The 27,587-nt window shown below is 42.9% G+C and overlaps 1 protein-coding gene across 1 annotated transcript in view; it reads left to right on the top strand.

Moving 5' to 3' along the window:
- HORMAD2 (HORMA domain containing 2) overlaps positions 1–8,959 on the top strand; it is a gene marked incomplete at its 3' end in the record, with an annotated part of 67,823 nt that extends 58,864 nt beyond the window's left edge. Inside the window, 2 exon segments of the mRNA XM_082852902.1 lie at positions 8,856–8,934; positions 8,937–8,959. Of these exon segments, the coding sequence (XP_082709028.1) occupies positions 8,856–8,934; positions 8,937–8,959 (102 nt within the window).
- Between the last annotated feature and the right edge of the window lie 18,628 nt (positions 8,960–27,587).

Here is a 27,587-nt window from a genome sequence, read left to right as displayed (position 1 = left end):
AGGCAGTGTCTTCCATCCTGAGCTCCAGGTCACATAGTCAGTGCCTTGGTGGACATCTTCATTTGGATATCTCACCTCCAATTCAGAATCTTGAAAACAGAGTCAGTTATTTCTCCATCCATCCTCCCCACCTTGTTTCTACCACCTACCCCCTTAGCTTCCTCTGTTTCCCATCTTTGTCAATGGCATTACCTGGGTAATTCTTGTCATTTTTTACTCCTTTCTTTCTTTTGCCACCTCTGTGCCCATTACAATGGATGGCAAAGATATGTTAGGGTTCAGGTTCAGGCCTTCATTCTCTCTCTCTTCGGACCTCTGCCGCTTTAGCCCTCTCCTGTCTAACCTCACTGCTGCTCTTGTTCTTGCTTGAAGTAGCCTCATTGCTTCTTGTCACACTCCTCCCCAGCTCACCCCTCACAATGCTGCCATAGGGACTTTTCTAAAACAAATCTGCTCTTAGAACCCTTCAGCGGCACTCCACTATAGTACAAAGTCCAAACTGCGGAGAATGACATTGTCTGACCCAGCCCACCACCCTATGCCCTTCCTGTTAGTCCCACTGAACAATTCCCAATTCTCCAGGAGTATTCTGCTTTATATCTCCGTCCCTGTGCTTTTGTCTAGAATGTTCTCTCTGCAAGATCAGTCCCTAATGCCATTTGCCTGGTGAATGTCTGCTCATCTTGCAGTACTTAGTTCAAGTTTCACATCCCCTTTGAAGCCTTGCCAGGCCTCCCCAGGAAGAGCTGATAAGATCTTTTTGGAACCTTTACTGTACCCTATACGTGACTCTATCATTTCATCTGTAGCCAGTTTGTTTCCCCACCATAATCTCTTTAAGGACTTGAAGTATGTCTTGATCAGCTTTGTGTCTTTAGTGCTCAGCACAATGAAGGACACAGAGAAGATGCTCAAAAACATTTGTTGAATAACTGAATTAATCATAGAACTTTAAAGCCATATGATGCCTTAGAAAATACAGAGGAAGATGCCTTAGGAAATACAGAACCGATATAATAACTTTTAGAGATTAATGGAAATATGTGATTATGACTCTAAGGAGAATACATATTTACCTCCCAAATAGAGATAAACATGGTCCAGAACCCTGGGCATAAACTACAGAAAATCAAGAAAGTAAGTTAATGGGCAAACTCTTCATAAATCTCAGTAAAACATGAGACACTTCCCAACATATCAGAGAGTTCACAGCTCTACTGGAATTGGAGGTAAGCATTCTCTTTAGGTATTTGGTTTCTTACTGCTCATTCATCTCAATGTTAACACGAGCTCCATTTATGCTAATAGCATTTATTTTATAACTGATGTTGATCTACAAAAGATAAATGTTAAGGGAAAGGATTCAAAACTAACATCACTGCTATAACTTACAGGGGCACAGACCCTCTCTGAACCATAAATTTCCTTGATCTAGGAACTTCTTTCTAAAGAAAAACGTTTTGCCATACCTGACCTGACAATTTTGAAGTAAGCAAAATTCACTGCACTCTCACCCCAGGCACAGAAGTACTCACGATATTTCCTGGGTGTCTGGGGCTGCCCACCCCTTGGTCCGCCACACAGATCTACCTCCTAAAGCAAAGCACACTGCCCTGAACTGCTTTTTCTATATTGATACTTATCTATCTTCTTCCCAAAGCCTGTGAGGCCCTGCTTTCAGCAGGCTGCCACTTAGAGACACTTGATAAGTTAATTTACACTAACATCATATTGAGTAATAATTCCAGGGGAATTTACATTTTTAACAGGAGTGTGTTGGATATATAACACCTCACTCTACGAGCCAATCTAATGAAGGGACATTTCTCACTGTCCCATGTACCTTCTGTGTCTTTTTATGCCTTAGTGTCTTTAAACATGCTGAATGAACCTTCCACCTAGAAAGATCTCTCCTATCCACCCCCATCTCCAGTACGGTGAACTCCTACTCGTTCTTCAAGACCCAGCTCAACATCCCTCTTCTGCTAAGGAGGCTTCTCTAAATTCCCCAGGCTGAGCTGGTCACTCCCTCTTGATTTTGATAAAACTTTGCATACTTGCTGTCTCAATTTCTTTAATTTTTTATGCATTCTTCAACGACTTCAAGGTGACTTCTGCCCTGAACAATCCAATGCCCCTAGTAACCTCCATGTGGCTAAATCAAGTAGACATATTTCACTCCTTATCTTGACCTCTCAGCAATACCTGACACTACTGACCACCACCCTCACCTCTTTTATTTTCTCTACTCCTTCTTAAAACTCTCTTCTCTTGGCTTTCTTTGTAGGACAGTCTGCTAGACTTCTTTTCTCTCTCTCTTTCTCAACCTTCTTTGTTGGCTCATCTTCCACCTGATCTCTAAATATTGGAGTTCCTTACGGCTATGTCCTGGCCCCTTTCCCTTCTCACGCTCTGATCTCTCAATAAGCAATCTCTTCCACACCCATGGCATTAATTAGCCTCCATATGCTGATGACTCTTAAATTTACGTGTCCAACCCAGACTTTTGTCCTGAGCTCCAGATTTCCACATATAGCTGCCGATTCAATACGTCTACTTGGGGTTTCTCAGGTACTCCAAACACAGCAGGTTCAAAACTCTCATTGTTCTCTGCCTGAGACAACAGTCCCTCCATCAAGTTAGCTAAACCAGAAACCAAGAGTCATTATTGACCTACCTACCTCAGCTTTACCATTGTATCCAGTTGATCATCCTTCTGACTCTACCTTCTAAATATTTCACTGTTGACTTCTCTCCATCTGCACCGGTATCCAAGTTATTACCTGACTACTACAGTAGCATGACTCATCACCCTGCATCCACTTGATGCCTCCAATACCTTTCTATACAGCAGGCAGAGTGCTCTTTGAAGACAGATTCATTCATTCATTCATTCATCCATTAAAAAAAATGTATTAAGCCCCTTTTAATGTAAGTTGTGACCAATACAGGCATGTCCCTGATCTCTTGGAACTCTATTAACAGCATATGACTGGGGTACCTAACTTAATTGGAATAGGGGAAGGAAAGTTTCTTTAAGGAAATAATTTTTCAGCTGAGATCTGAAGAATGAGTAGGAATTAATTAGGCAAAAAGAGGGCTGGTGTAGGGGAAAGAGCTTTTTCAACAGAAGGAATATCATGTGCAAAGGTCCAGAATCAAGATGAAGCAAGGTATGTGAAAACTGAGAGGGCAGAGAGTGAGAGGCAGAGTAGAGGAGATGAGGCTGGTACTGCTGGGCACAGCCAGGCCCTGAGGGGGGGTGGCTCTAATTGGGAGGTATTCGGGGGGTAGGAGCCCCTCAAACGGCCCATCACAGTGGATGAGTGTGGGAGTAGGAGTGGGAGCAATTTTCTAAGGCATGACTGCAGAGCTTTCATCAGGGTTTTATAGCCAATCTGTGACCCCTCTCCTTCCCTAGAAGTGTAAAGAACCACTGATGGTGTATGAAAAGCCAAGGCAGGAACTTTGGACTTTGTCCTAAAAGTAGTGAGATGCCACTGGAAATCATTAAGTCAAAAAGTAACATGGCCAGATTGTAAAATCTACAGGGCAGGGATTTTTTTTTTTTTTTTTTTTTCCCTGTACGCGGGCCTCACACTGCTGTGGCCTCTCCCGTTGCGGAGCACAGCCTCCGGATGCGCAGGCTCAGCGGCCATGGCTCACGGGCCCAGCCGCTCCACGGCATGTGGGATCCTCCCGGACCGGGGCACGAACCCGTGTCCCCTGCATCGGCAGGCGGACTCTCAACCACTGTGCCACCAGGGAAGCCCCATTTTTTTTTTTTTTTTTAGATTCCATATATATGTGTTAGCATATGGTATTTATTTTTCTCTTTCTGACTTACTTCGCTCTGTATGACAGTCTCTAGGTCCATCCACCTCACTACAAATAACTCAATTTCGTTTCTTTTTATGGCTGAGTAATATTCCATTGTATATATGTGCCACATCTTCTTTATCCATTCATCTGTTGATGGACACTTAGGTTGCTTCCATGTCCTGGTTATTGTAAATAGAGCTGCAATGAATATTGTGGTACATGACTCTTTTTGAATTACGGTTTTCTCAGGGTATATGCCCAGTGGTAGGACTGCTGGGTCGTATGGTAGTTCTATTTTTTAGTTTTTTGAGGAACCTGCATACTGTTCTCCATAGTGGCTGTATCAATTTACATTCCCACCAACAGTGCAAGAGGGTTCCCTTTTCTCCACACCCTTTCCAGCATTTATTGTTTGTAGATTTTTTGATGACGGCTATTCTGACCAGTGTAGGTGATACCTCATTTGCATTTCTCTAATGATTAGTGATGTTGAGCATCCTTTCATGTGTTTGTTGGCAATCTGTATATCTTCTTTGGAGAAATGTCTGTTTAGGTCTTCTGCCCATTTTTGGATTGGGTTGTTTGTTTTTTTGATACTGAGCTGCATGAGCTGCTTGTATATTTTGAAGATTAATCCTTTGTCATTGCTTCATTTGCAAATATTTTCTCCCATTCTAAGCGTTGTCTTTTCATGTTGTTTATAGTTTCCTTTGCTGTGAGGAAGCTTTGAAGTTTCATTAGGTCCCATTTGTTTATTTTTGTTTTTATTTCCATTTCTCTAGGAGGTGGGTCAAAAAGGATCTTGCTGTGATTTATGTCATAGAGTGTTCTGCCTATGTTTTCCTCTAAGAGTTTGATAGTGTCTGGCCTTACATTTAGGTCTTTAATCCATTTTGAGTTTATTTTTGTGTATGGTGTTAGGGAGTGTTCTAATTTCATTCTCTTACATGTAGCTGTCCAGTTTTCCCAGCACCACTTACTGAAGAGGCTGTCTTTTCTCCATTGTATATTCTTGCCTCCTTTATCAAAGATAAGGTGACCATATGTGCGTGGGGTTATCTCTGGGCTTTCTATCCTGTTCCATTGATCTATATTTATGTTTTTGTGCCAGTACCATATTGTCTTGATTACTGTAGCTTTGTAGCATAGTCTGAAGTCAGGGAGTCTGATTCCTCCAGCTCTGTTTTTCTTTCTCAAGATTGCTTTGGCTATGCAGGGTCTTTTGTGTTTCCATACAAACTGTGAAATTTTTTGTTCTAGTTCTGTGAAAAATGCCAGTGGTAGTTTGATAGGGATTGCATTGAATCTGTAGATTGCTTTGGGTAGTATAGTCATTTTCACAATGTTGATTTTTCCAATCCAAGAACATGGTATATCTCTCCATCTGTTTGTATCATCTTTAATTTCTTTCATCAGTGTCTTATAGTTTTCTGCATACAGGTCTTTTGTCTCCTTAGGTAGGTTTATTCCTAGGTATTTTATTCTTTTTGTTGCAATGGTAAATGGGAGTGTTTCCTTAATTTCTCTTTCAGATTTTTCATCATTAGTGTATAGAAATGCAAGAGATTTCTGTGCATTAATTTTGTATCCTACTACTTTACCAAATTCATTGATTAGCTATAGTAGTTTTCTGGTAGCATCTTTAGGATTCTCTATGTATAGTATCATGTCATCTGCAAACAGTGACAGTTTTACTTCTTCTTTTCCGATTTGGATTCCTTCTATTTCTTCTTCTTCTCTGATTGCTGTGGCTAAAACTTCCAAAACTATGTTGAATAATTGTGGTAAGAGTGGACAACCTTGTCTTGTTCCTGATCTTAGAGGAAATGGCTTCAGTTTTTCACCATTGAGAATGATGTTGGCTGTGGGATTGTCATATATGCCCTTTATTATGTTGAGGTAAGTTCCCTCTACGCCTACTTTCTGGAGGGTTTTTATCATAAATGGGTGTTGAATTTTGTCAACAGCTTTTTCTGCATCTATTGGGATGATGATATGGTTTTTCTCCTTCAATTTGTTAATATGGTTTATCACATTGATTGATTTGCGTATATTGAAGAATCCTTGCATTCCTGGGATAAATCCCACTTGATCATGGTGTATGATCCTTTTAATGTGCTGTTGTGTTTGCTAGTTTGCTAGTTTGCTAGTGTTTTGTTGAGGATTTTTGCATCTATGTTCATCAGTGATATTGGCCTGTAGTTTTCTTCCTTTGTGACATCTTTGTCTGGTTTTCGTATCAGGGTGATGGTGGCCTCATAGAATGAGTTTGGGAGTGTTCCTCCCTCTGCTATATTTTGGAAGAGTTTAAGAAGGATAGGTGTTAGCTCTTCTCTAAATGTTTGACAGAATTCGCCTGTGAAGCCATCTAGTCCTGGGCTTTTGTTTGTTGGAAGATTTTTAATCACAGTCTCAATTTCAGTGCTTGTGATTGGTCTGTTTATATTTTCTGTTTCTTCCTGGTTCAGTCTTAGAAGGTTTTGCTTTTCTAAGAATTTGTCCATTTCTTACAGGTTGTCCATTTTATTGGCATATAGTTGCTTGTAGTAATCTCTCATGATCCTTTGTATTTCTGCAGTTTTACCTTGCTCCTTCATCTGCTGTGTGTTTCTCTGTCTTCTCATTTTGCTTAACTTACTGTGTTTGGGGTCTCCTTTTCGCAGGCTGCAGGTTTGTAGTTCCTGTTGTTTTTGGTGTCTGCCCCCAGTGGCTAAGGTTGGTTCAGTGGGTTGTGTAGGCTTCCTGGTGGAGGGGACTAGTGCCTGTGTTCTGGTGGATGAGGCTGGATCTTGTCTTTCTGGTGGGCAGGACTGCGTCCGGTGGTGTGTTTTGGGGTGTCTGTGACCTTATTATGATTTTAAGCAGCCTCTCTGCTAATGGGTGGGGTTGTGTTCCTGTCTTGCTAGTTGTTTGGCATAGGGTGTCCAGCCCTGTAGCTTGCTGGTTGTTGAGTGGAGCTGAGTCTTAACGTTGAGATGGAGATCTCTGGGAGAGCTTTCGCTGTTTGATATTACATGGACTGGAAGGTCTCTGGTGGACCAATGTCCTGAACTTGGCTCTCCCACCTCAGAGGCACAGGCCTGACACCCAGCCAGAGTACCAAGACCCTGTCAGCCACATGGCCAGGTACGTGGAGAGTTTCTTGCCTTTTGGGAAGTCTGAGGTCTTCTGCCAGCGTTCAGTAGGTGTTCTTTAGGAGTTGTTCCACATGTAGATGTATTTCTGATGTATTTGTGGGGAGGAAGGTGATCTCCACATCTTACTACTCGCCATCTTGAAGGTCTCCCTCAACTCCCAGGTTTTTAACTTGGACACCTCCAGGGGAATGCTTGCCTGGGTGGCTTTGGCATCAAAGGTGCCAACTCAGCCAGTTAGAACACGCCTGAAAAATGTTTCTCAAAAACATGTTGCTTTCTATGGATAAATTTGTTGGTTTATATAGTTCAGAATATGGACTATTGATCTATGTTAGGAAGTATCCCCTGACTGATCACACACTTGCTTTCGAACCCACTAGTTTTCTATAAACCAGTGAGACTTCTCAGACCTCACTGGTTGCCCTGAGATTGTATACATTATTAAAGATGTTCTGATGAACTCACTGTAATAAAATTACAGCTCTAAAACTTGTAATAAAACTCTGGTTTACTTTTTTTTTTTTTTTTAACTCTGGTTTACTTTTGAGCAAAGAAGAAAAAGAGAAAAACACTATTAAACCATCAGACCAACTTATACACTCATCTTGTTTTCTTCCCAGTGTATCCAGACTTGATAGAAGTGAGGATAATTTCATTTGAATAGAAAGCATGCCCAAGCAACATTTTTTAAAAAGCTGAATTTTACCAAGTACTTTTTCTTACAGCTACACTGTAAAAAATTCATCTCCTAGATGCAGAAGTTGGTTTTTGTGCTTTGGGTTTTTATGTTGCTATTTCCTTTCCTTTAGAGCAGACCATTTCAAACTTTGCATATCTAAGCAAACCAGTTACTTGAAAAGCAGCTCTACTTATATTCTCAGAGTTTTACTGCTCTATATAGTCAATGTCTTGGTTTAAGCCAAAGGGAATTTGTGGTTTCTGAGATCAGAAATTCAACTACTTTCTAAAATGAAAAGTTAGTGATTAAATTAGCCATTTGTAGACCCAATCTTTGGTTCTAAATGGTACTTAAATGCTTTAATGACATTTCCACTATTTTGTAGTAAAAGCATGTCAATAATAATAACCTGTATCTATAACAAAATAAAAAAGAATAATGTTGGAACCTCTACTAGATATTCTAAGTCTTGCTTAAAAATATATATCTTATTCCATTTTCCTCCAAAGAAAGAACAGAGAACATGGAAAAACCTTTCCTCCCATCTAGTGGCTGGAAAATATAAAAATGCCCTCCATGTGTTTCTTGGAATTCCAGGCATTAGGGATTGTCTGACATCTGGTTGTTCACTCAGTTAAGCAAATATAAATTCTAAAATCTTTACCAAAGTTGAGCCCAATGGAGAAATATATGTCTATGATGATTCACTAATCAACTTGTCTTAAATCAATAACATATAAGTCTCATCAAGCAGAAAGAAGGGCCATGGTGCTTCCTAATCCATTAATCTGAACCTACGATTAAAAAAATAATAATAAGGCTGTATGTTTCTGCTAACTGAAAAGGGACTTCAATTCTATTTGCCTCTAAACCAGCCAGTGCCCTAGATCTCTCCTGACCCTTAATTGCCCCTTGTTGGCCCCACACCTTGACAACTCTTCTCTCAAGAGCTGGATGTACTGAATTCACTAAAGAGAGCCAAGAAATTGTCCCTGAAACTGGCTGCATCCAGGGGCCTCAGCTCCTGAAACTTTGAATTCCAGACTCTGATACTGGCAGCAGGGCCTCTGTGCAGGGCTAAACCAGCCCACAGGAAAGCAGGTTTAGATTGGTTATGCAGCAAGAGGGATTAATGCTTGGTCTACCTGTCTTGTATATGCCTTGTGCAGATGTCAAAATCTCTGCTGAATTGTGCCTATCTCTGATGATTCTCACAGATTCAAAGAATGAATTTTGTGTACAGTCAGCAAAGTTCTGAGAGCTCCAGGAAGAAGAGGAAGGTCAGCCAACCAGTGAAGTCTTCATCCCTGACAGAAAATGAAAGTTAGATGCCTTTGCTACTTTTATTCTAAAATAAGTTTATTTTGCAACAAATATGCATGAAGTGTCTTAGTAGGAAAGTAAGTTCCTATCACCAAAACCTTTTACTAAATTTGCTGCTCAACTTTTTGAGTCAGTTTACTAAGTGCTAAATTACTGGGTAGGACGTGGGTTCACTTTGCCACAAGGAAACAAGGTCACCAGGGCTGCTTTGGGACAGCATTACTTCAAGGCTGAGTTAGAGATGAGACACCCTTTATATTTGTAAAAGAACCACAGCAGCTATTTTGAAAAGAAATAAGCTGTTGTTCTCAAAGGAAAGAGGGTTTTCTTTGCATAATTAAACTTCCCAGGTACTTAGACTACTGTGAAGCATTTTAACTTGTTGTAACCTGTGTGCTAGAATCCCTCTTTAGCTTTATTAAAACTCCCACAAAATTGCATAGCATGTGTGTGGTGGTGCTTATCCAGGTGTGATTTTTGTGTTAACTTCAATTACGAGGTTGATCAGCTAAGTGCTGGACCAAAACGTACTCTCCCTGTAGAGTTCCTCAAAGCTGGTCCTCCACCCTGTTCTGTTGGCCAGCCCGAGACAGGACTAGCTGCAGTGCAGGAGCCTGGCTCCCTTCTGAAGGCCGATGTTAAATGCTTCCCCCAAAACTTCAGTTTATCAGTCTGGAACCTGCAGATGATGCTACTAGTCCTCTCCTTATTCTGGAAGAATTTTGATAGACTTAATGATTAGTATCAGATGAATAATAAATGATGAAGTATTATTTTTATTATTTATATAACATGAAATTTAATAATTTTGTTTAAATGGATAGGACCAATAAGTTAAATGTTATAAGTGTGTGTGCTTTCTGGTTAAATAAAGCCAAAATACGAGGTATTTTTTGGCTCATCTTTTTTTTCTTCATTCAGATCAGTGTAGAAAGGACATCAGTACCTGGAGTGCTTGTTAAAATACAGATTACTAGGCCTGCCTCATTTCTACTAATCAAAATCTCAAGGGGTGGGCCCTATGGAAAACTCCCTGGGTTCTAATGCACACAAAAGATTGAGAACCCAGGACCCCTGATCCAGGCTAAAAGGAGAATCCCTGGGGCTAGACATGCACTTTAGCCAGCAGAAGGCTGTGGGTTGTAACAGAGAAAAATCTGAGGGATCCTGCCTGTCCTGCACTGCCTTTTGTGAGACTCTCATCCATTTCTGATTGCCCATAGGCAGCCTCCAAACTGGAATCTTGAATTGGCCTATAGCACTGGGGCCTGCCAGAGAGGAGCATTTTCCCTTCTCCCAGCATGTTAAGTATACTCACATAAGCTCACTCTGCCACTAAAAGGAGGAGGAGGGGGAAGGTATTGGGTTTATTATATCCTTGATAGAATTGTAGCCTGAGTCACCACAATTTCTTTTAAGAGAATCATATAAAGAGATTAGCTGTCTAGTAGAAGGATTAGGTTTATTTTGTGTCTCTCCAGAGCGTAGATCCAAGACCAAATTGGTGAAAGCTATAGGAGGTCATTTGGACTCAGTATAAGGAGGAACTTTGTAACTCCACAGGTTGTCAAAAATTTGAAACAGCCTGCCTTGTGAGGCAGTGATCCTACCCACCCCCCAAGCGTTTGAACACAAAGAAGCTTCATATATACTCTAGGAGGCTTTGACTCTCAGAGCAAATTAGTTATGGGGAGTAATTAGTCAATCTGGATCTCAGAGAGAACCATTTTGTTTAAAAGAGGAATTTAGCTCTTAATCGATATTTATAATTTTCATAAACTTAGCCTAAGGTGGCAGGTCCTTTAAGTCTAGAATCTGAATCTGTCTAGATACTTTTTTAGTGAGTTTACCGTCACTATTAACACCCCCCCTCCCACAATGGATGCTAATAGGTGGAATGTGTATGTCTGATGCAGTTTGTGTGAGGCAGCAGAGAGAAGTTGCTGGGCCTGTGCCCTGGGCTGGGCACACAAAGGAAGAGATCTGCTATCAAGAGGATCTGAGAACCAAGAAAACGTGAACTAGCTGATTTTACACAGCAGAGTTCATATGTGCAACCAGCTATCAAGATTGGAGGCTGTTCAGTGCTATTTACTGGATGATTTATTGGGATGGGGGGAAAAAAAAAGAACCTCTTTTCTAGTCTATTCACTTCTGTCCTTAATAATAATGGAATGAGTAAACATAAGTTCATCAAGGAGCTGGAACTTCAGGGAAAAGAAGGAAGACTTAGACCCCGAGCTGGGGAGCCTAAGCTTTGGCACACTAGCCATTCCCTCACCCTGCTGGTGCCTGGGTTATCAGTGTGCTTATAAAAATCAGCTGCAGATAGCTTGGAAACTGGGACATTGTTAAATTAACATTTTTGCAGGGGAAGTTTGGCTGTTTGGGGTTTTTCTGTCTTTACAGAAAATTGGTCTAGCTGGAAAGAGACAGATTAGGTTCACAATTGCCACTAGCCTTTGAAGCCAGGCACCAAAACCACACCTTCATTTCCCTTCTTGTAGGTCCCTATGGTATCTGGGTTCTTTCATTCTCCAGCTCACCTCTACCAGGAAGACACTGGACATGTTCATCAGTGTCAGTTACATTCACACAAGTTCAAAGTTGTGTATATGTTTTTTAAAATAACACTAACCATTAGAGACAGTTTTCAGTGTGTCTTAAAATTGTCAATTCATGGTTTCAAACCCAACAGTACTGGATCTTGAGAGATTTCCACAGATTCTTATAGTAAAAATAATTCTCAGTCAGAATTCCTTCACCGGTCAGAAGGAAGACCCAGGTGATAAAATGAGAGTTAACACACTGTGCTTTTAAGAGTTAAAGCAAGGTCCTCCCACGGTATGAGTCTAGATTCCAAACAAGCGAAGAAATGCCTTTGTCCCAAATGTATTCTCTTTAGAAATTATTAGTTTATATCTATATTTTTTAAAAGGTAATATTTTCAATGTGATTGTGTGTTTGTGTAATGAGGCCCTGGCTGAGACTTGCTATGCAGTTTGCAAGTTTCTGTAGAGGAGGAGGGCCTTAATTAATGGGCTCTTTGGTTTTGCAATGGTAAAGCCAAGATCCTATCCAGAAATGGAGAGACATGAGGTGCTAATCAGCTCACATCACTTCCCCTTGGGTGACAACATCTCTGCAAATAGGGTCTGCCTTCTGGGAGTGTCGAAGTTGTTGAGACTGACTCTGGAGGTGGTGGGCTCACAGTGAGGAAGGTGGAGGGTAAACTGATCACTGCAACCTGGCTGGAAGTTGCCGTGAGATTTGCTCAGTAGGGGACCCTGGGAACAAGTCTCACTAAACAGTCTCGTCTGGTCTCAACTGTGCCATGAGGTTCAGCAGTACAAGGGTTTCCCCATGGCAGGAGTGGTGAGGCAGGCAGATTCAGAGAGCCAAAAACATCTAAGACAGACTGGTGGAGCACAGACCATTCCTTGGGGATTCAAATACTTAGGGACCTGGTATAAGAGTGGGGTTTGTTACTTGTGTACCGCAGGACTCCTGAAGGCTGGAGGAGTCTGGGGCATCTGGATTCCATCTGGATAATTACTAATCGGCTCTAGGGTAAGGAGGCAAATTTAGGTTTTCATCTTTCTGTGAGCAAAGTAGTTAAGGAAAAGGCTAGGGTGCTGGCTGCAGAACCTGGTTGCCGTTTTCTAGACAGGTTATTTCCCTGCTCTAGCCCTCGGATTACTCAATCTATAACATGTGGATAATAGCGGTACCTACCTAGTGACACAGTTGTGAGGATTAAGCCAGGCAATTCAAGCTAAGTGCCCAGCATGCATATAGTCGGTGCTCAACAGGTGTTCATCACTTTTGCTATTTTTTAGCTCTTGGCACGTCCCCTTCCTTAGTCTCAGGAGCTCAGAGTTCCTGTGCTGCTTTTTGCCTACCCCGAGATCCTGCATGGACACCCTCTCCAAGCCTGGGCTGGCACCTGAACCATGCTCCCAACTGCTTCTGTTCTCAGCACCCTCCCCACTCCTTTCCCTCAAGACAGTTTGATGGAAGGGAAGCATCAGATTAAGCTTAATGCGCTGCCCTCCCACATGTGCACTTTAAAACAAAAGCTTGTTTATAAGAAAACTGAATCTCACATAGGGAATGAGATATGAGAAGAGATTGAATAAACAGGGAAGAAGAAAGTCTAAGGAGAACTTCATAGCTGTCTTCAAATATATGTGAGGCTGTCTGGAAATGCAGGAACCACAGATACAATCTGTGTTGTTCCAAAGACAGAACACACAGACCCAGGAGGAAGAAGTGGCAGGGAGGAAGGTTTGGGCTCAACATATTGAAGACTTTCTCCCCCATGCAAGGTGCCTGGCACACGGATTTTAATGTTTTCGTTAGCAATTAGAGCTGCCCATGACTGCTTCTTTTTTTTTTTGAATGCGTTTTATATGGAATTTTGATTTTTTTGGAAAATTTTTAAAATTCTTTTTAATCTCTATTTTTATTTATTTTTATTTATTTAGTTTTTTTTAAAGAAGATGTTGGGGGTAGGAGTTTATTAATTAATTTATTTATTTTTGCTGTGTTGGGTCTTCGCTTCTGTGCGAGGACCTTCTCCAGTTGTGGCAAGCAGGGGCCACTCCTCATCGCCGTGCGCGGGCCTCTCACTATCGCACCCTCTCTTGTTGCAGAGCACAGGCTCCAGACATGCAGGATCAGTAGTTGTGGCTCACGGGCCTAGTTGCTCTGCGGCATGTGGGATCCTCCCAGACCAGGGCTCGAACCTGTGTCCCCTGCATCAGCAGGCAGATTCTCAACCACTGTGCCACCAGGGAAGCCCTATTTTTATTTTTACAGTTTGATGATTTATCACAGAGCAAACACCTAAGTATCTACCTCTCATTCAAGAAATAGATCATTGAATTCCCTGGAGGTCCAGTGGTTAGGACTTGGCGCTTTCAGCTGTGGCTCGGGTTCAATCCCTGGTCGGGGAACTAAGATCCCACAAGCAGCGCAGCGCAACCAAAAAAAAAAGATCATTGCCAGCATTCCAGAAATTGCCTTTGTACCTCTAGCAAAGGGCTACTCCTCTCTTCCCCATAAAAGTAACCACTATTCTTTGACTTTTTTATCCATGACTGCTTCTGACTGTAATGAGCTCCCCATCACTAGAGGTGTTCAGGCCGAGTTGTCCAGGATGTTGCTCTATGGATAAGAATTGAATCAAATGAATATTGAGGTCTCTTCTAGGTGTAAAATTCTATGACACTGTTATTAAAGGTAGAATTTCAACAGAGAGATTTTGGGAGCAAAGCAACATTTTATAAATCCTTTTCCCAAAAGGCAATAGAGTGAAGTTGTTAAAGCTGAGGGTTCTGGAGTTAGACATTGCCTGGGTTCAAACCCTGGTCATCCTACTTACTAGCTGTGGGACTCTGGGCAAGTTTTTTGCTCTCTCTGTACTTCAGTTTCCCCATCTGCAAAATGCGGTCCATAATAGTGTCTCTATCGCAGAGTTATCGTGAGAACTAAGTGAGTTAATATAGGTAAAGCACTTTGAAGAATGCCTGGTACAAAGAGAGTTAATGCTCAATACACGTTAGTTACAAGGTATTATCTGATACCCTTGCTACTCTGCAGCTTTTTACCTCTTTTCAGTATGTGGAAGGAAGTCCCTTCTACCATAATTGACCCTGACCTTGTTTTTTCCTAAATCATATGCCAGCCATGGCCACTGTAATTAACCAGTGCACTGTCTATCTCCTGTAGGCAAGCTTTAAAGCTAAACAAGCAGGCAGAGCCTGTGACGCACAGTTTATGAAGGATCCTGCTGATGAAACTCAATCACGGCCGTGGACACCTTAACCCTGACACATGCCTGGCAAGTGGTGGATGCCCAGTAAATACTTGTTGAATGAATAGATGAACTTGGCAGGGTTCTTATTATTTCCTACATTTTATTTATTTATTTTTGATTCGGTAATGTCATTCGCATGACTTAAAATTCAAAAGGAACTAAAGGCTATAGAGTGAAACACATCCCTCCCGCCCTGTCCCCAGTTTTCCTCCCCATAGGTGACTAAGGTAACCACTCTCTCATATGTCTTTCTAGAGTTATTTTAGGCATAAATAAGTAAACATACTAGCATACGCACGTTGGTTTCTTTCCCTCCTTTTTAAACAAACAGCCACATACACTGTTCCAGGTACGTTTACTGATGTGGTCACAGAAGTGGGGGTGAGCATGGGCGCACTAAGGAGGAATTAGAGAAGAAAAAGCTCGGAGACAGAAAATCAACCAGGCAACTCTTGCATCAACCCAGATGTAAAGTGATCAGAGCCTGGACTAGTATATTAAAGGGGGTAATCAGGGAAAGAATTGTTTGAGTGGGTTTTTTTTAAAGTTTTACACCAGGGTAACTGCCAACACAATCAAGATATAGAGCGTTTCTGTCACCCCCAGAAGTTCCTTCATGTTCCTTTGTAGCTGTGCCCCTCCCTGGGCCCACATACCCACTCCTCTGCTTTGTCAGAGTTTTTCAGCTTCTGTGTTTCAGGCCTACGTGGTGTGGTGGGACCTCCACTCGGCAGAGCTAATCATAGTATTAGTCAACATCAGTGGCACTTCCTCTGGGCTGGGTGTTCTACTAAGCACCCACTCGTGCTCATCCATTTAATCCCTTCCACACCAAAGGAGGCAGGTCCTGCTGTTATCTCGATTTCTGATGAGACATCTAAGATACAGAGAAGTGAAATCACTTGCCCAAGGTCACACAGCTAGTAGAGCCAGAATTTTGAACCCAAAGCAATGTGAAACTAACCAAGAAAATACTCAAACTTCAACAGAAAGACTTCATTACTATTTAACCAGAGCAAGGGAGCGGGGTAAGAATCCTTCGCAGGTTAATATAGAATGGATTTGTCCAGCAGTCTTCAAGTGTGCTTTAAATGGCTGGTAGCCTTTCTTCATGGGCATTAGTCAGTCAGCAGGCAGAGTTTCATGCCCTGGCCTTCGATGTGCACACCCGCCACACCGCTTTCTCCTAAGAAATTACAACATTCAGAACTATCTCTTTATGGTAAAGAACTGGTGTGGTTAGGGTATTACTGAGAAGACAACTATCTCTGCCTATCTATGGGTCCAAGAATATGCATGTCATTCTGAAACCACAAGGAACGTGGTTAAGTCCCCTGGTCACATCTCTCAACAAAGATTTATCTGTTTCGCTGTTGCCTCCAAAGAGCTTTCCTCCTGGACTAAGATGTTAATTCACGGTGACGTCTACTAATGGGCCTTCCCTAAAGAGGAGCCTATTAAAGGAATTAATTACATTGAAGGTTCAGAAAACTTCCCAGCATAATGAAATGGCTCCCCAGCTGTAATAGCCTGAGAAAGAAACCACCGATCTAAATCCTGAGACAAGTTCCTATAAAGTGAGAGGCAAGTTTGCTCAGGTAACTACAGACCCTAGGAGAAACAAGATAGTGAAAATGTTAACAATGAAACCAATTTTCACTCACTGATGGGGTTGTATTAAATATAGATCATATTTTTCCAAAAATTTCAAGTTCTTTATTACTGCCTCTTTTATGAGACCTATGTTTGCCACTTATTAATACTACCAATTAACATTAAAATGCAATTTTAATGTTTTTTTAATAAGAAAATAGTTCTCTCCAGTCAACATAGAATAAAAGATAATGGAGTTAGGATGGATTATGTGGCACTCAAATTCAAGAGAAGGTGGCAGAATTATCCTTTCTGGAAGTCTAGATTGGTTTCAATGCAGTGTTGCCTAAAGCCCTGGGAGTAGATGAGATGACTTTCTGGTCTCTTATTCCTCTGTATGGCCTGCTTGTACACTGTCCAAATCTCCAGAAATGACAATAGCAGAAGAATAAAATAATGGCAGAAGATTAACTGTAGCGCTAGGGATTGTGCTAGTTACTGATAAACCACCAATTTGTTGGTTTCCAGGTAGACTGAGGAGGGTAGCGTAATGTGGAGAACTGGCTAGCAATTTGGCAGAATCTGGGTTTTAATCTTAATCTTGGTTCTCCCTTTATTTCTGGACAAGTCATTTATCTCCTCTCTTCTTCTGTTTCATTAGCTACAAAATGCAGATGGTGACCCACCTAGGGTTTTTAACAGCCAGGAGGTGGATGCAAGGGGTGGTGACAGCCCACGCTAAATCTGGCCTTGTGCCTGGAATCCCTCTGCCTGGGCTCTGGGGTAGTTTGGAGGAGGAAAGGAGAGCTCCCTTGGGGGCCCAGCCCATTCACCACTGGTTCTAGAGAAGGCCTGATCCCCAGGAGCCAGGGGAGACCATACCAGTCCTCTGGCCCCTCCTCCAGACATTAAGGTTACTGTTGAGCAAAAGTGAGACTTATCTGAACCTAGTCTACCGTCAACTATAACATGGGCTTCACTTGGAATGAACTCAGCCTTAAGGTTGGGGCCCAGGGGAAAGGTTTTTTAAAATTATTATTATTAACGAAACTCATTTACAATTACGGTATACCTAGAACAGTCATTTACATGCTATAAACTCTTTAGGAGATTATGGTGGTGATACACTACGTAAACTGACTTTGAAAAGTTACAGAGGTTGCGAGATGATTAAACACCTTTCACTCTCCTGCTATTGTTTGGATTTTAAGTGTTTCTTAGAATGGGCAAGTGACATAAAATCTAACCTACTTCTAGCTAAAAGTCTAACAGTTCTGATGGAAACTGTTAAACCAATTCTGCAACCAAAAGACAAACGGCTTAAAACTGCCAGGTATCAGTATTATTGTATTATTCCCTTTAACAAAAACTTATAACTGAAATTTATAGGTAAGAATTTACAGTAAGCAGCAGGTACTTGGAAACTTGTCAGTTAAGGTTTCCCATTAGAGAACTTCTGCTGTAAGCTTTTTAAGCCTCTAAAGTCAGAAGAAAGAAAAAAGAACTTTCACAATTAGTTTCTAAGGAAATTATATAAAAGTCGTAATAACTAAGAGAAAAGTTTTAGACTGTCATTTCCAACAGGACATGACCTCCTAAAGAAAAACACATTTTTTTTTTTTTTGGAGAAGGCTGTATATAAATAACAATCAAAATCTATATTCTTGATATATTTCTAAAGAAAATAGTTAACTAAATCTCTTTAAAGTGATTTTATTTCCTGCTGCTCCCCCAACCTCCTCAAAATTGAGAATACAACAAATATTTGCATAGGTTTATTATTCACATTTAATCATGAATAATTCACTTTGTACAAACAGCTGGGTAAACAAGAGATTTGGAGTTTCCTTTTTCTAGAATATTTTTCCCTTGGCTGAAAGGAAACAGCATCAGTGTGGTTTTATATGGTTTTCAGTGCCATCCTGTCCTCCCTCCCTCGAGCAGGAGGCATCCCCTCTTTTATGCTTTTTTTTTTTTCCATTTCTTTCTTTCTGTCAGTTATTGGGCTACACCTCACAAATACATTTTTTTTTTAAATTATGGAATGAAAAATGAGCTCCACCACTCAGTACTTTGGTCTGCAAGACAACATCAAGTATATGTTCACGGACCTGCTTTTGTGTAGATACTCTCACAGTGTTGGGAAAAGATCCTTCTGAGCTCATCCTGCCTCATCATTAGATCCTTCACCTTCTATCACTCATTAACAATTTCACAATTCTTTGACTATCTACCACAAAGCCGGCTCTCATTTCCCTCTTCTCCTCCCGGGCCTACGTGAGGAAGTGAAGCACGCATCACTGCACACAGGTTTATCCAGGGCATTTCAACCTGGGCAAGGGGGTATAATTTACCAAAGGTCAAGGATCCTTCCAGTTCTGTGAACGTCACCAACCAAACTGTGATAGTATAACTTGTGGTTTAGAAGAGAATTAGGCTTGCTGTATGTAATTCAGCTATGACCAAATTGGGGGTGGGGGGTGGAGGGAGGTCACAGTATACCCTTGAGAAATCCCTGCTCTTTGTCATGACCTGGCAAATTAAGAATTTTAGCCACTCAACAAATGCCATGCATCCACCCTAACTGCATTAGTTGAGCACAAAACATGGGCATAGGGATGTATGTATCCTCTCTTCAGCAACACGTATCATAAAATATGAATGCCATAGAAGTATGGCCAAGAGCATTCCAAAGAAAATTAACCACGATTTGAGTTAATTAAAAATTATTGTTTTCTTCATTTAACAAAAGTGCTTACCATGTGCTAGACATTTTCTAAGCACTTTACACACATAAACTCTTTAATTCTTATAACAACCCTATGAAATAGGTACAATCCTTATCCCCATTTTACAGATCAGGAAAATGAAGCACAGAGAAATCAATCAAGTCATTTGCTTAATGTCACCACAGGAAGTGGTAGGGCCAGGACTCGAACCAGGCAGCCTAGCTCCAAAGTCTGTGCTTTCAATAACCATGCTGTACAATGAGTATAAATACCTGCTTATGGTAAAAAGTTTAGAAAAATAAGAAAAACATAAAGAAGAAAAAAAATTACCCATAGTCCCACCACCCATTTTTGTGTATTTTCTTTGTGTATGTGTATTTGTGTGTGTGTGTACCAAAGCATTTAATTTAATGGAACTTCTCATCTACCCCCCTCTCTCTTTCAATTAGCTATACCTTACAAACATTCTCCCATAGAAAGATATTACTTTGATTGCACAAACAACTGTCTTAGTCTACTTTGTAAATACCAGCCCAGCCAAGTTTGGAAGCACTTATTTATGATTGGTGGGGTAGAGCAGGGGGCTGCTGATTTAGTAGAGGCCTTATTTCCCTAAACTCAAAGAGCTTCCCTGAAAATGGGCGCAGAATGGTTTCTTTTAAGTGACCTGAAAAGTGTTGTGTCTAGAAACATAGCGTGACTTTTCCCTTCAAAGCATTTCATGTTATGTCCACTTCATATTGTTCAGTTTCCTTAGGGGCGGGGCAGGGGGAGTGAGTCTGGGTGCAAAGAAAAATGTAGGCTAGTCAACAGGAAACCTGAAGTCCCTGAAACAGCACAGTGGCCACTAATCACACCCTGGCAGGGCTGCTTTCTCTTTGACAGGTGTTGCAAAAATAATAATAAATGGTCGAAAGAACCATTTACCTGGTAAACAAAATTGTTATTAAAAACTGGTGTTATACGCCAAGACACTGAAGAACAGTCTCTGAAGCCAAGACAGTAGTGGTCATTGCTATGACCGGTGACAGCTTTGGGCCAAGTCACATGCCATCCCGTCAACAGCCAGGGAGGTAAACAGCACAGCTATGTGCCTGCCGACCTAACCTCAAAACCTCTCAGGAGCACAAGGAAATTGGCTTGAAAAGACTGTTTCTTTTTTTTTTCCTCCTTGTTAATTGAATTTCTAGCACTAATTAAAGCAGCAGAAACAGAAAACCATATACAAAAGGGGAAGTCAAAGAATGACCCCCCGTTTCTGAAAAAAACAGTCATCCAGTCATTAGAAACACAGTTGCATCAATTCTCACTCTTTCCTTGAGCTGTTTTACCCATTTGCAGGTGAGGCAGTGGAGAGCAGGGCTGAGGGCCAAGCTTTTCAGAGGGCCCTCTCTGGGAATTACTTTCATATGCACATAAATTTCCACAATAAGTACCTTCTGGAGTTCGCATACAACGAAGTTACTCTTCCAAGCTTCCTGCCCACTGTTCTAACTTGAGTTGTGCTACCAGAAAATCAGGTGAGTATCTCAACTGCTAAGTCAAACTTGGCTTTTTCTGGAAACTGGAACTCACTAACTTGAGCCCCTAAATCCATCCCCCACCCCGCCCCGTCTTCCCTTTAAATTACCTCTTACCCATAGTCACTGGTCCTAGGTCCCCTTGGAGCTGTTGAGCCAGGAGCTGTCTGAAATTTAAGATTCAATACCAGGCAGCCAGATGGATCAAAAGAAATTTTTCTTTGACCCTAAAACTAAGGTCAAATCTGTTTTTCTTTCCGTTGCAAGTGTTTTGAAAACTTCTTTCTGTCTGAGTCTTCTAATCCCGGGGGAATGACAAGGCATTGGGACTAAACTAATCAGCTCTTCTAACAAAAAACCTACTAGGGATGGAGGGTCACCACTTCTCCCAGATCCCATAGAGCCTCCTTCAAGGGAGGGGTTGATCTGGGGAGAAGTGAGTGGTGAGGACCAGACTAACAGCCTGTCTCTGGAGAGGACCTGAGCAGACAATAACCACAACGCAGGACAACACGGAACGCACCTTTACGTAGGATTTACAGAGTGCCTCTAACGTATATCATTTCTTTGAAGTTTCATATCTGTCTCGTGAGGTGGGTAACGACCACTGCCCACAGCCCGGAGAGGTTGTGTCGGCTGCCCGGATCACAACATTCACGTAGAACCTGGGTCTGAGGGTTGCAAGGCGTGCATGGTGGCCTTGCTCTCCCTCACCCTCCGTCTCCTTGGTCCACACCTTGTTCAGCTCAATATAGGGCCTTCACTGCAGTCAAAAGCTGTCTTTCTCTAAGGCACACTGATCAGTTAAATGACTCTGTTAAACGGTGAACGTCTGGTCTTGGTGACCCTCTACCCCATCCTGAAGGCTTCTCTCCTATGACCTCGGCCACCTCCCATTCTCCCAGGACTCCCTGAGGCAATACCACAGCAGGCCTGCCCGCCTGCGTAACCACTTGGGCCTTGAACCTAGACCTTTTCTCCCACAATTAAACCCACTTACTCCGCATCTCATCTCTCCAAGCCCTACCAGGGGGGCAATTTGTGCTAAGAGACTACATGCTGGCAATGGTATAACAGTCTAACACCCCAAACCGCCCGGGGACCACTTGCTGGCTGTGTGTGTTTGGGCAAGTAACTCAGCACCCACCCACGAATGTCACCTGTAAAATGCACATCACAGTTGTTTACAAGTGAGGATCAAGTGAAATCATTCGGAATGTCATGTAATCAACTGAATTCCTTCTCTTCCCCTCAACCCTTCTTTCTCTCCTAAAGCAAATCTCAGGGCACTGTCCTCTCTCACCCAGTTTACAGTAGCAGCCCTTTGACCAGTCTCTCTGCCTCCAGACATGACCCCACCACACACCCTCCACCCTGGCTAAAAGAATCCTTCTCGAGAATGAGTATGAACAGAGTTTTGTTTGTTTTTTTGCGGTACGCGGGCCTCTCACTGTTGTGGCCTCTCCCGTTGCAGAGCACAGGCTCCGGATGCGCAGGCTCAGCGGCCATGGCTCACGGGCCCAGCCACTCCGCGGCACGTGGGATCCTCGCGGACCGGGGCACGAACCCGTGTCCCCTGCATCGGCAGGCGGATTCTCAACCACTGCGCCACCAGGGAAGCCCAGTAGGAACAGATTTATCCTACCTAAAACCTCCAGTGGCTCCACAGGGCCTCAGAGTCAAGTCCAGACTCCTCAGCGCAGCCCATGTGCCCTGCCTGCTCAGCCTTTGCCCCCCTCACCAGCATCCCGGTGCTCAGTGCCTGGCGGGCATGTGCCATGCTCTCCTCTTCCTCCGGGGCAGTGAGCAGGCTGTTTGCCTACAACCCTCTCTCCCAGTGGCCTTTCTCATTTCTATTCATTCTTTAGTTTAAGCATCATTTCCTCTAGGAAATCTTCCTGAGTTGGGTCAGATGCCTTCCCCTGTGGCCCTGTCCTCTCCTTCTTCTCATCCTGGCACCTAGAACACACTGTAACTGCCTGGCCGCCCACCCCTTGCTTGCTCCTAACTCTCTGGGGCTGGGCAAGCAAGAGAGGGGTGAATATTCACCCTGGCACCTTTCCTGAAATACATAAGGCGGTCAATTATTTTAAGTATGTTACTCTTACTTGAAAATATTTGCATTTCAAAATGCCCACCCTTTTCTTTGCATCTCAAAATCCACTCAGCCTTCAATGCCTTATCCCAAATAAAAGAGTAACTTTGGAATATTAAGTCTAGCCAGTGAATATAGTATTTTTTAATCTAAATGAAAAAGGGGGGGCTCATATGATAATATTATTACAAGATAAATTAGTGTTAATACTTCTATGGCGCGGCTTCCCTGGTGGCACAGTGGTTAAGAATCCTCCTGCCAGTGCAGGGGACACGGGTTCTAACCCTGGTCCGGGAAGATCCCACATGCCGCAGAGCAACTAAGCCCATGCGCCACAACTACTGAGCCTGCACTCTAGAGCCCGTGAGCCACAACTACTGAGCCCATGTACCACAACTACTAAAGCCCATGCACCTAGAGCCCGTGCTCCACAACAAGAGAAGCCCGCGCACTGCAACAAAGAGTAGTCCCGGCTCACCGCAACTAGAGAAAGCCCACACGCAGCAACGAAGACCCAACGCAACCAAAAATAAATAATAAAATAAATTAATTTTTTAAAAAAAACCCAAAGAGAATTCAAAGCCAATTAAGTTTATAAAACAATCATGTTTAAAACAACAGTAATTTCAAAAACACATTTAGTTAATTCATTTAACTTCAGTAGAAGTGGTTTTTTAATATTGATCCTATTGGTTTTAAATTTGCTTTTAAGAATTCTGTAGACCCTTAGAAGCAAAAGAGATTAAGCAAGTAGAGGTGGGAACCTGCCCTGAATTTCCTCTTAGCTGTGCGCCTTGAACCCATCCACCTGGGAGTCTCCACTGTCCCTCTATGAAACCCTGGCTTTCTTCTGAGCAAGGGTGCAGCCCTGTTCAAAAAATCTGTGGTCTAGCCCAGATGGACGAATGAGGCCTAGAGCAGTGGTTGTCAAACTTGAATATAGAAAAACACCTGGGGAGCTTTTCAGAAATACAGATTCTCAGACTCCACTCCCAGTGACCAGATCCAAGGAGTCTGCAATCCTCCCAGGGAGCCCAGCCAGTTCTGACTGGGGGGCTGCTCCAACCCACTTCAGCAGGAGCCATCATTCCTAGGCCACTAGCTGCTGAGCCAGAACTGAGACCCAGGTTTCCTGACGTCCAGTTCAATGCTTTTCCCACCATACTCCACTGACTCTCCAACTCTTCAATTGTTAAAATACAAACTTCACTATTTTAAAAAAGACCAGAATCAGACAACAATGAACGGATAAACAAAATGTGGTATACACATACAATGGAATATTATTCAGCCTTAAAAAGGAAGGAAATTTTGACACATACTACAACAGGGATGAACCTTGAGGACACTATGCTAAGTGAACTAAGCCAGTCAGAAAAGGACATTTACTGTATGATTCCACTTATATGAGGTACTTAGAGGAGTCAAAATCACAGAGTCAGAAATTAAATGGTAATTTTCAGGGGCTTTGGGAGAGAGGAATGGGAGTCATAGTTTTTCTGTTTTTTGGGGGTTTTTTTTGTTTTTTTGTGGTACGTGGGCCTCTCACTGTTGTGGCCTCTCCCGTTGCGGAGCACAGGCTCAGCGGCCATGGCTCACGGGCCCAGCCGCTCCGCGGCATGTGGGATCCTCCCAGACGGGGGCACGAACCCGTGTCCCCTGCATCGGCAGGCGGACTCTCAACCACTGCGCCACCAGGGAAGCCCGGGAGTCATAGTTTAATGGGTACAGTTTTAGCTGGAGAAGATGAAAAAGTTCTGGAGGTGGATGCTGATGATGGTCGCACAACAATTGTGAATGTGCTTACTGCCACAGAACTGTACACTTAAAAACGGTCAAGAGAGTAAAATTTTGTTATGTATATTTTACCACAATTAAAAAAAGGAATCAAAATTTTCTCTGTCCTCCAGCAGATTTCACTTACCATTTTGCGGATGGGAAGCCACATGTACAAATCAGCTGGCTTCTGGATGGGGGCTCTGGACGTTAAGGTCAACCAACTGCTTTAATCGTGTGCCTTCAGCCACCCCCAGAATGGTCGTCTCTCACAGTCACTCCCAAGGTGCTGCCTTTTGATGTTGCTGTGAAGTTCTGCGTCAGCACCTGCTCATGCCTCAGTCTAACTAACACCTGCTGAGGTGGTGACAGAGGCCCTCGGGTCATGGAGGCTCACCCCAGGGGAAACGAGGGAGGGAAAAGTGGACGCTGGAAAGTAACTCTGGAAACGGTGACAGTGGTCCTGAGCACACATGAAGTGAAGGCCAGGGAAAGCATTAAGATGGGAAACTCTGTGGTCTTTTGCAAGAACCTCTGTAGCATCGCAGCTTCCTAGGAATATGGATGAAGGTCGTGAAGCACGGGGTAGAGATCACTGGAAAATAGGCTTCCTACCGCCTGGGCGGACTTTCGGACCTTCCTCTCGTGATGCTCAGCCTAACCTTGTGCAAAACCCTCTCCCAACAAGGTGTGCAGATTGAGTTGACCACTGAAAGCCTGCATCCACTTATGCCCAGAGACTAGCCCTTCACTGGAACTTCAGCCTAAGCTGAACAACCAATTGCTGAGAAGTTATAGGAAAGGGCAAAGCTGAAAATCCATGAGTCGTACGTAAGTCCTTGGCGACAGCTGGGAACCCAAATTCCATTCTTAGTGGAGAAAAGGGGCCTGAATTGCCTTGAGCAAGAAGGGAGAGTAAGGAAGGAGGGGAAAAAGAAACAGGGGAGAGGTCAGGACTGACACTGGGGTGAGTTTTCTCTCCCTGCCCTGAGTTCACATGGTGGTCGTAAGTTCACGGTGTCAGGCAATTTCCCAAACATTTGGGGAAGTTACTCATGAAGAAGAAGCCACGTCCAGACAGTTCATTGGGAAATGTGGACAGTCAGTGCCTGGGTGGTTCTCACACTAATCTGAGATTTATTAAGGCTTGGAAAGCAAGCAGCAGAGAGAGTTTTTACAATGAGAGTCATCAGCAGGCATTTCGATAGAGAAGAAAGTTTCTCTTTGGTCTGAAGGAAGTGGCAGGCCCCTGGGGGACTAGGAAGGCGGGAGCGGGGGCTCCTTTTGTGAGTGGAGTGGCAGAAGCATTCCCTTCTGAGTACCCTCCCTTGCAGGGTACAAGATTTTCAATTGCAGTTGGGAGGAATTGGACTCAATGATCTAAAAGAGCTAACTTTTCCCCCCAAATATTGTGTGATGTGGCATCAGCACCTCAGCCAGATTCTGATGCTGCTCGGGGGGAAGTTAAACAGGTGGATTTCACTTTATAACACTGACTTTTTCTTCCAAAGTTATACGGAAATTAAGTTGTTTTAAATCTACAAAGGTAGGGCTTCCCTGGTGGCACAGTGGTTAAGAATCTGCCTGCCAATGCAGGGGACATGGGTACAAGCCCTGGTCTGGGAAGATCCCACATGCCGTGGAGCAGCTAAGCCCATGTGCCACAACTACTGAGCCTGTGCTCTAGGGCCCGCAAGCCACAACTACTGAGCCCGCGTGCCACAACTACTGAAGCCCGCTCATCTAGAGCCTGTGCTCCGCAACAAGAGAAGCCACCACAATGAGAAGCCTGTGCACTTCAAGAAGAGTAGCCCCCCGCTCACCGCAACTAGAGAAAAGCCCGTGCGCACTAACGAAGACCCAGCAGAGCCAAAAATTAATTAATTTTAAATAATTAATTAATTCATTTTAAAAAATTAAAAAATAAATCTACAGAGGTAGTGAAAGAAACCCTACTGAAAATCTTTCATAAATCTAAATATGTTTCTGAAAGGTGATTAAACACTTCTGAAATATTTTGCATGTTGCTCTGAATTTTGATTCGTCTCCTTTGCCGCTGCAACGTTCAAGATGTTGTAAATGTTGTAGTTTGATCATCTGTCACTACCTATCTTGATTTCCCAGAATGTTACATCAACTAGATTGGTGTCCCTTAGTCAACGATCCAGTAAGTCTATAGCTTCCTTGGGACTTTACAGTATATCAATACTTTACCAAATTTTTCTTTTACCAAAAAAAAAAACAACCTAAAAAAAAAATTTGCAAACACACTGGAAGACCAGCCGGCCCTAGATCACAGCTCAGGCTGAAGTTCCAATAATGGGCTAGTCTCTGAGCATAAGTGGATGCTGGTTTCAGTGGTCAACTCAATCCACACACCTCATTGGGAGAGGGTTTGGTACAAGGCCAGGCTGAGCATCATGAGAGGAAGGTCTGAAAGTCTGCCCAGGTGGCAGCAGCAAGACCTGAGGAGGGATGTGGTTAACGAATTCCACAAGGACCCATAGCATAGAGAGGCCTAGAATGTGGAGGGACAGCGCCATGGAGGGGGCCCCCTTCCAGCTAGCTCTTGAGGGGAGGTAGAGGTCTGGATACTCAGAGTCAGGCAGGAAAAACCTTTCCTACAGAGGTATGAGGATAGAGGTACACTTGGGGACAGAAAATGGACTGATGTGGCAGGGTTTCTGGAAAGGTTAGATCCTGGAAACGTTTCAGAAGAAATTAAGAATTAAAGGTTTGTAAACACTTATGAGAGAACAGTAATTGTTAGGAATCACTAAGCATGGATTCACTAAGAACTAGTCATTTCCTGTTTCTTATAAGATTACTAGACTGGTAAACTAGAGGGTGTTGTCAAAGGGATCCTTGCCATTGGCTGGAAGTTTCTATGGTCCTGTGCAGGAAAGGAACAGAAGGCCCTGAGTTCTAATGTGCATCTCATTTCAACAGGCACCTGACATAGTTGGGCTCAATGAGATGCTAGTCAAGAGCATGGTTTGTATGAGAAAACATTCATTCCCAAAGGCAGCTGGTGATGGATTGATGGTAGGATGGAGGACAGACTCTGGTACTGACAGGGGCTCCATGTTTGG

The sequence above is a fragment of the Leucopleurus acutus genome (assembly GCF_964270905.1).
Source record: "Leucopleurus acutus genome assembly, chromosome: 13".
Classification (NCBI taxonomy): domain Eukaryota; kingdom Metazoa; phylum Chordata; class Mammalia; order Artiodactyla; family Delphinidae; genus Leucopleurus; species Leucopleurus acutus.
Note: the sequence above shows the minus strand (reverse complement) of the source record. Positions and strands in the feature narration are given on the sequence as shown.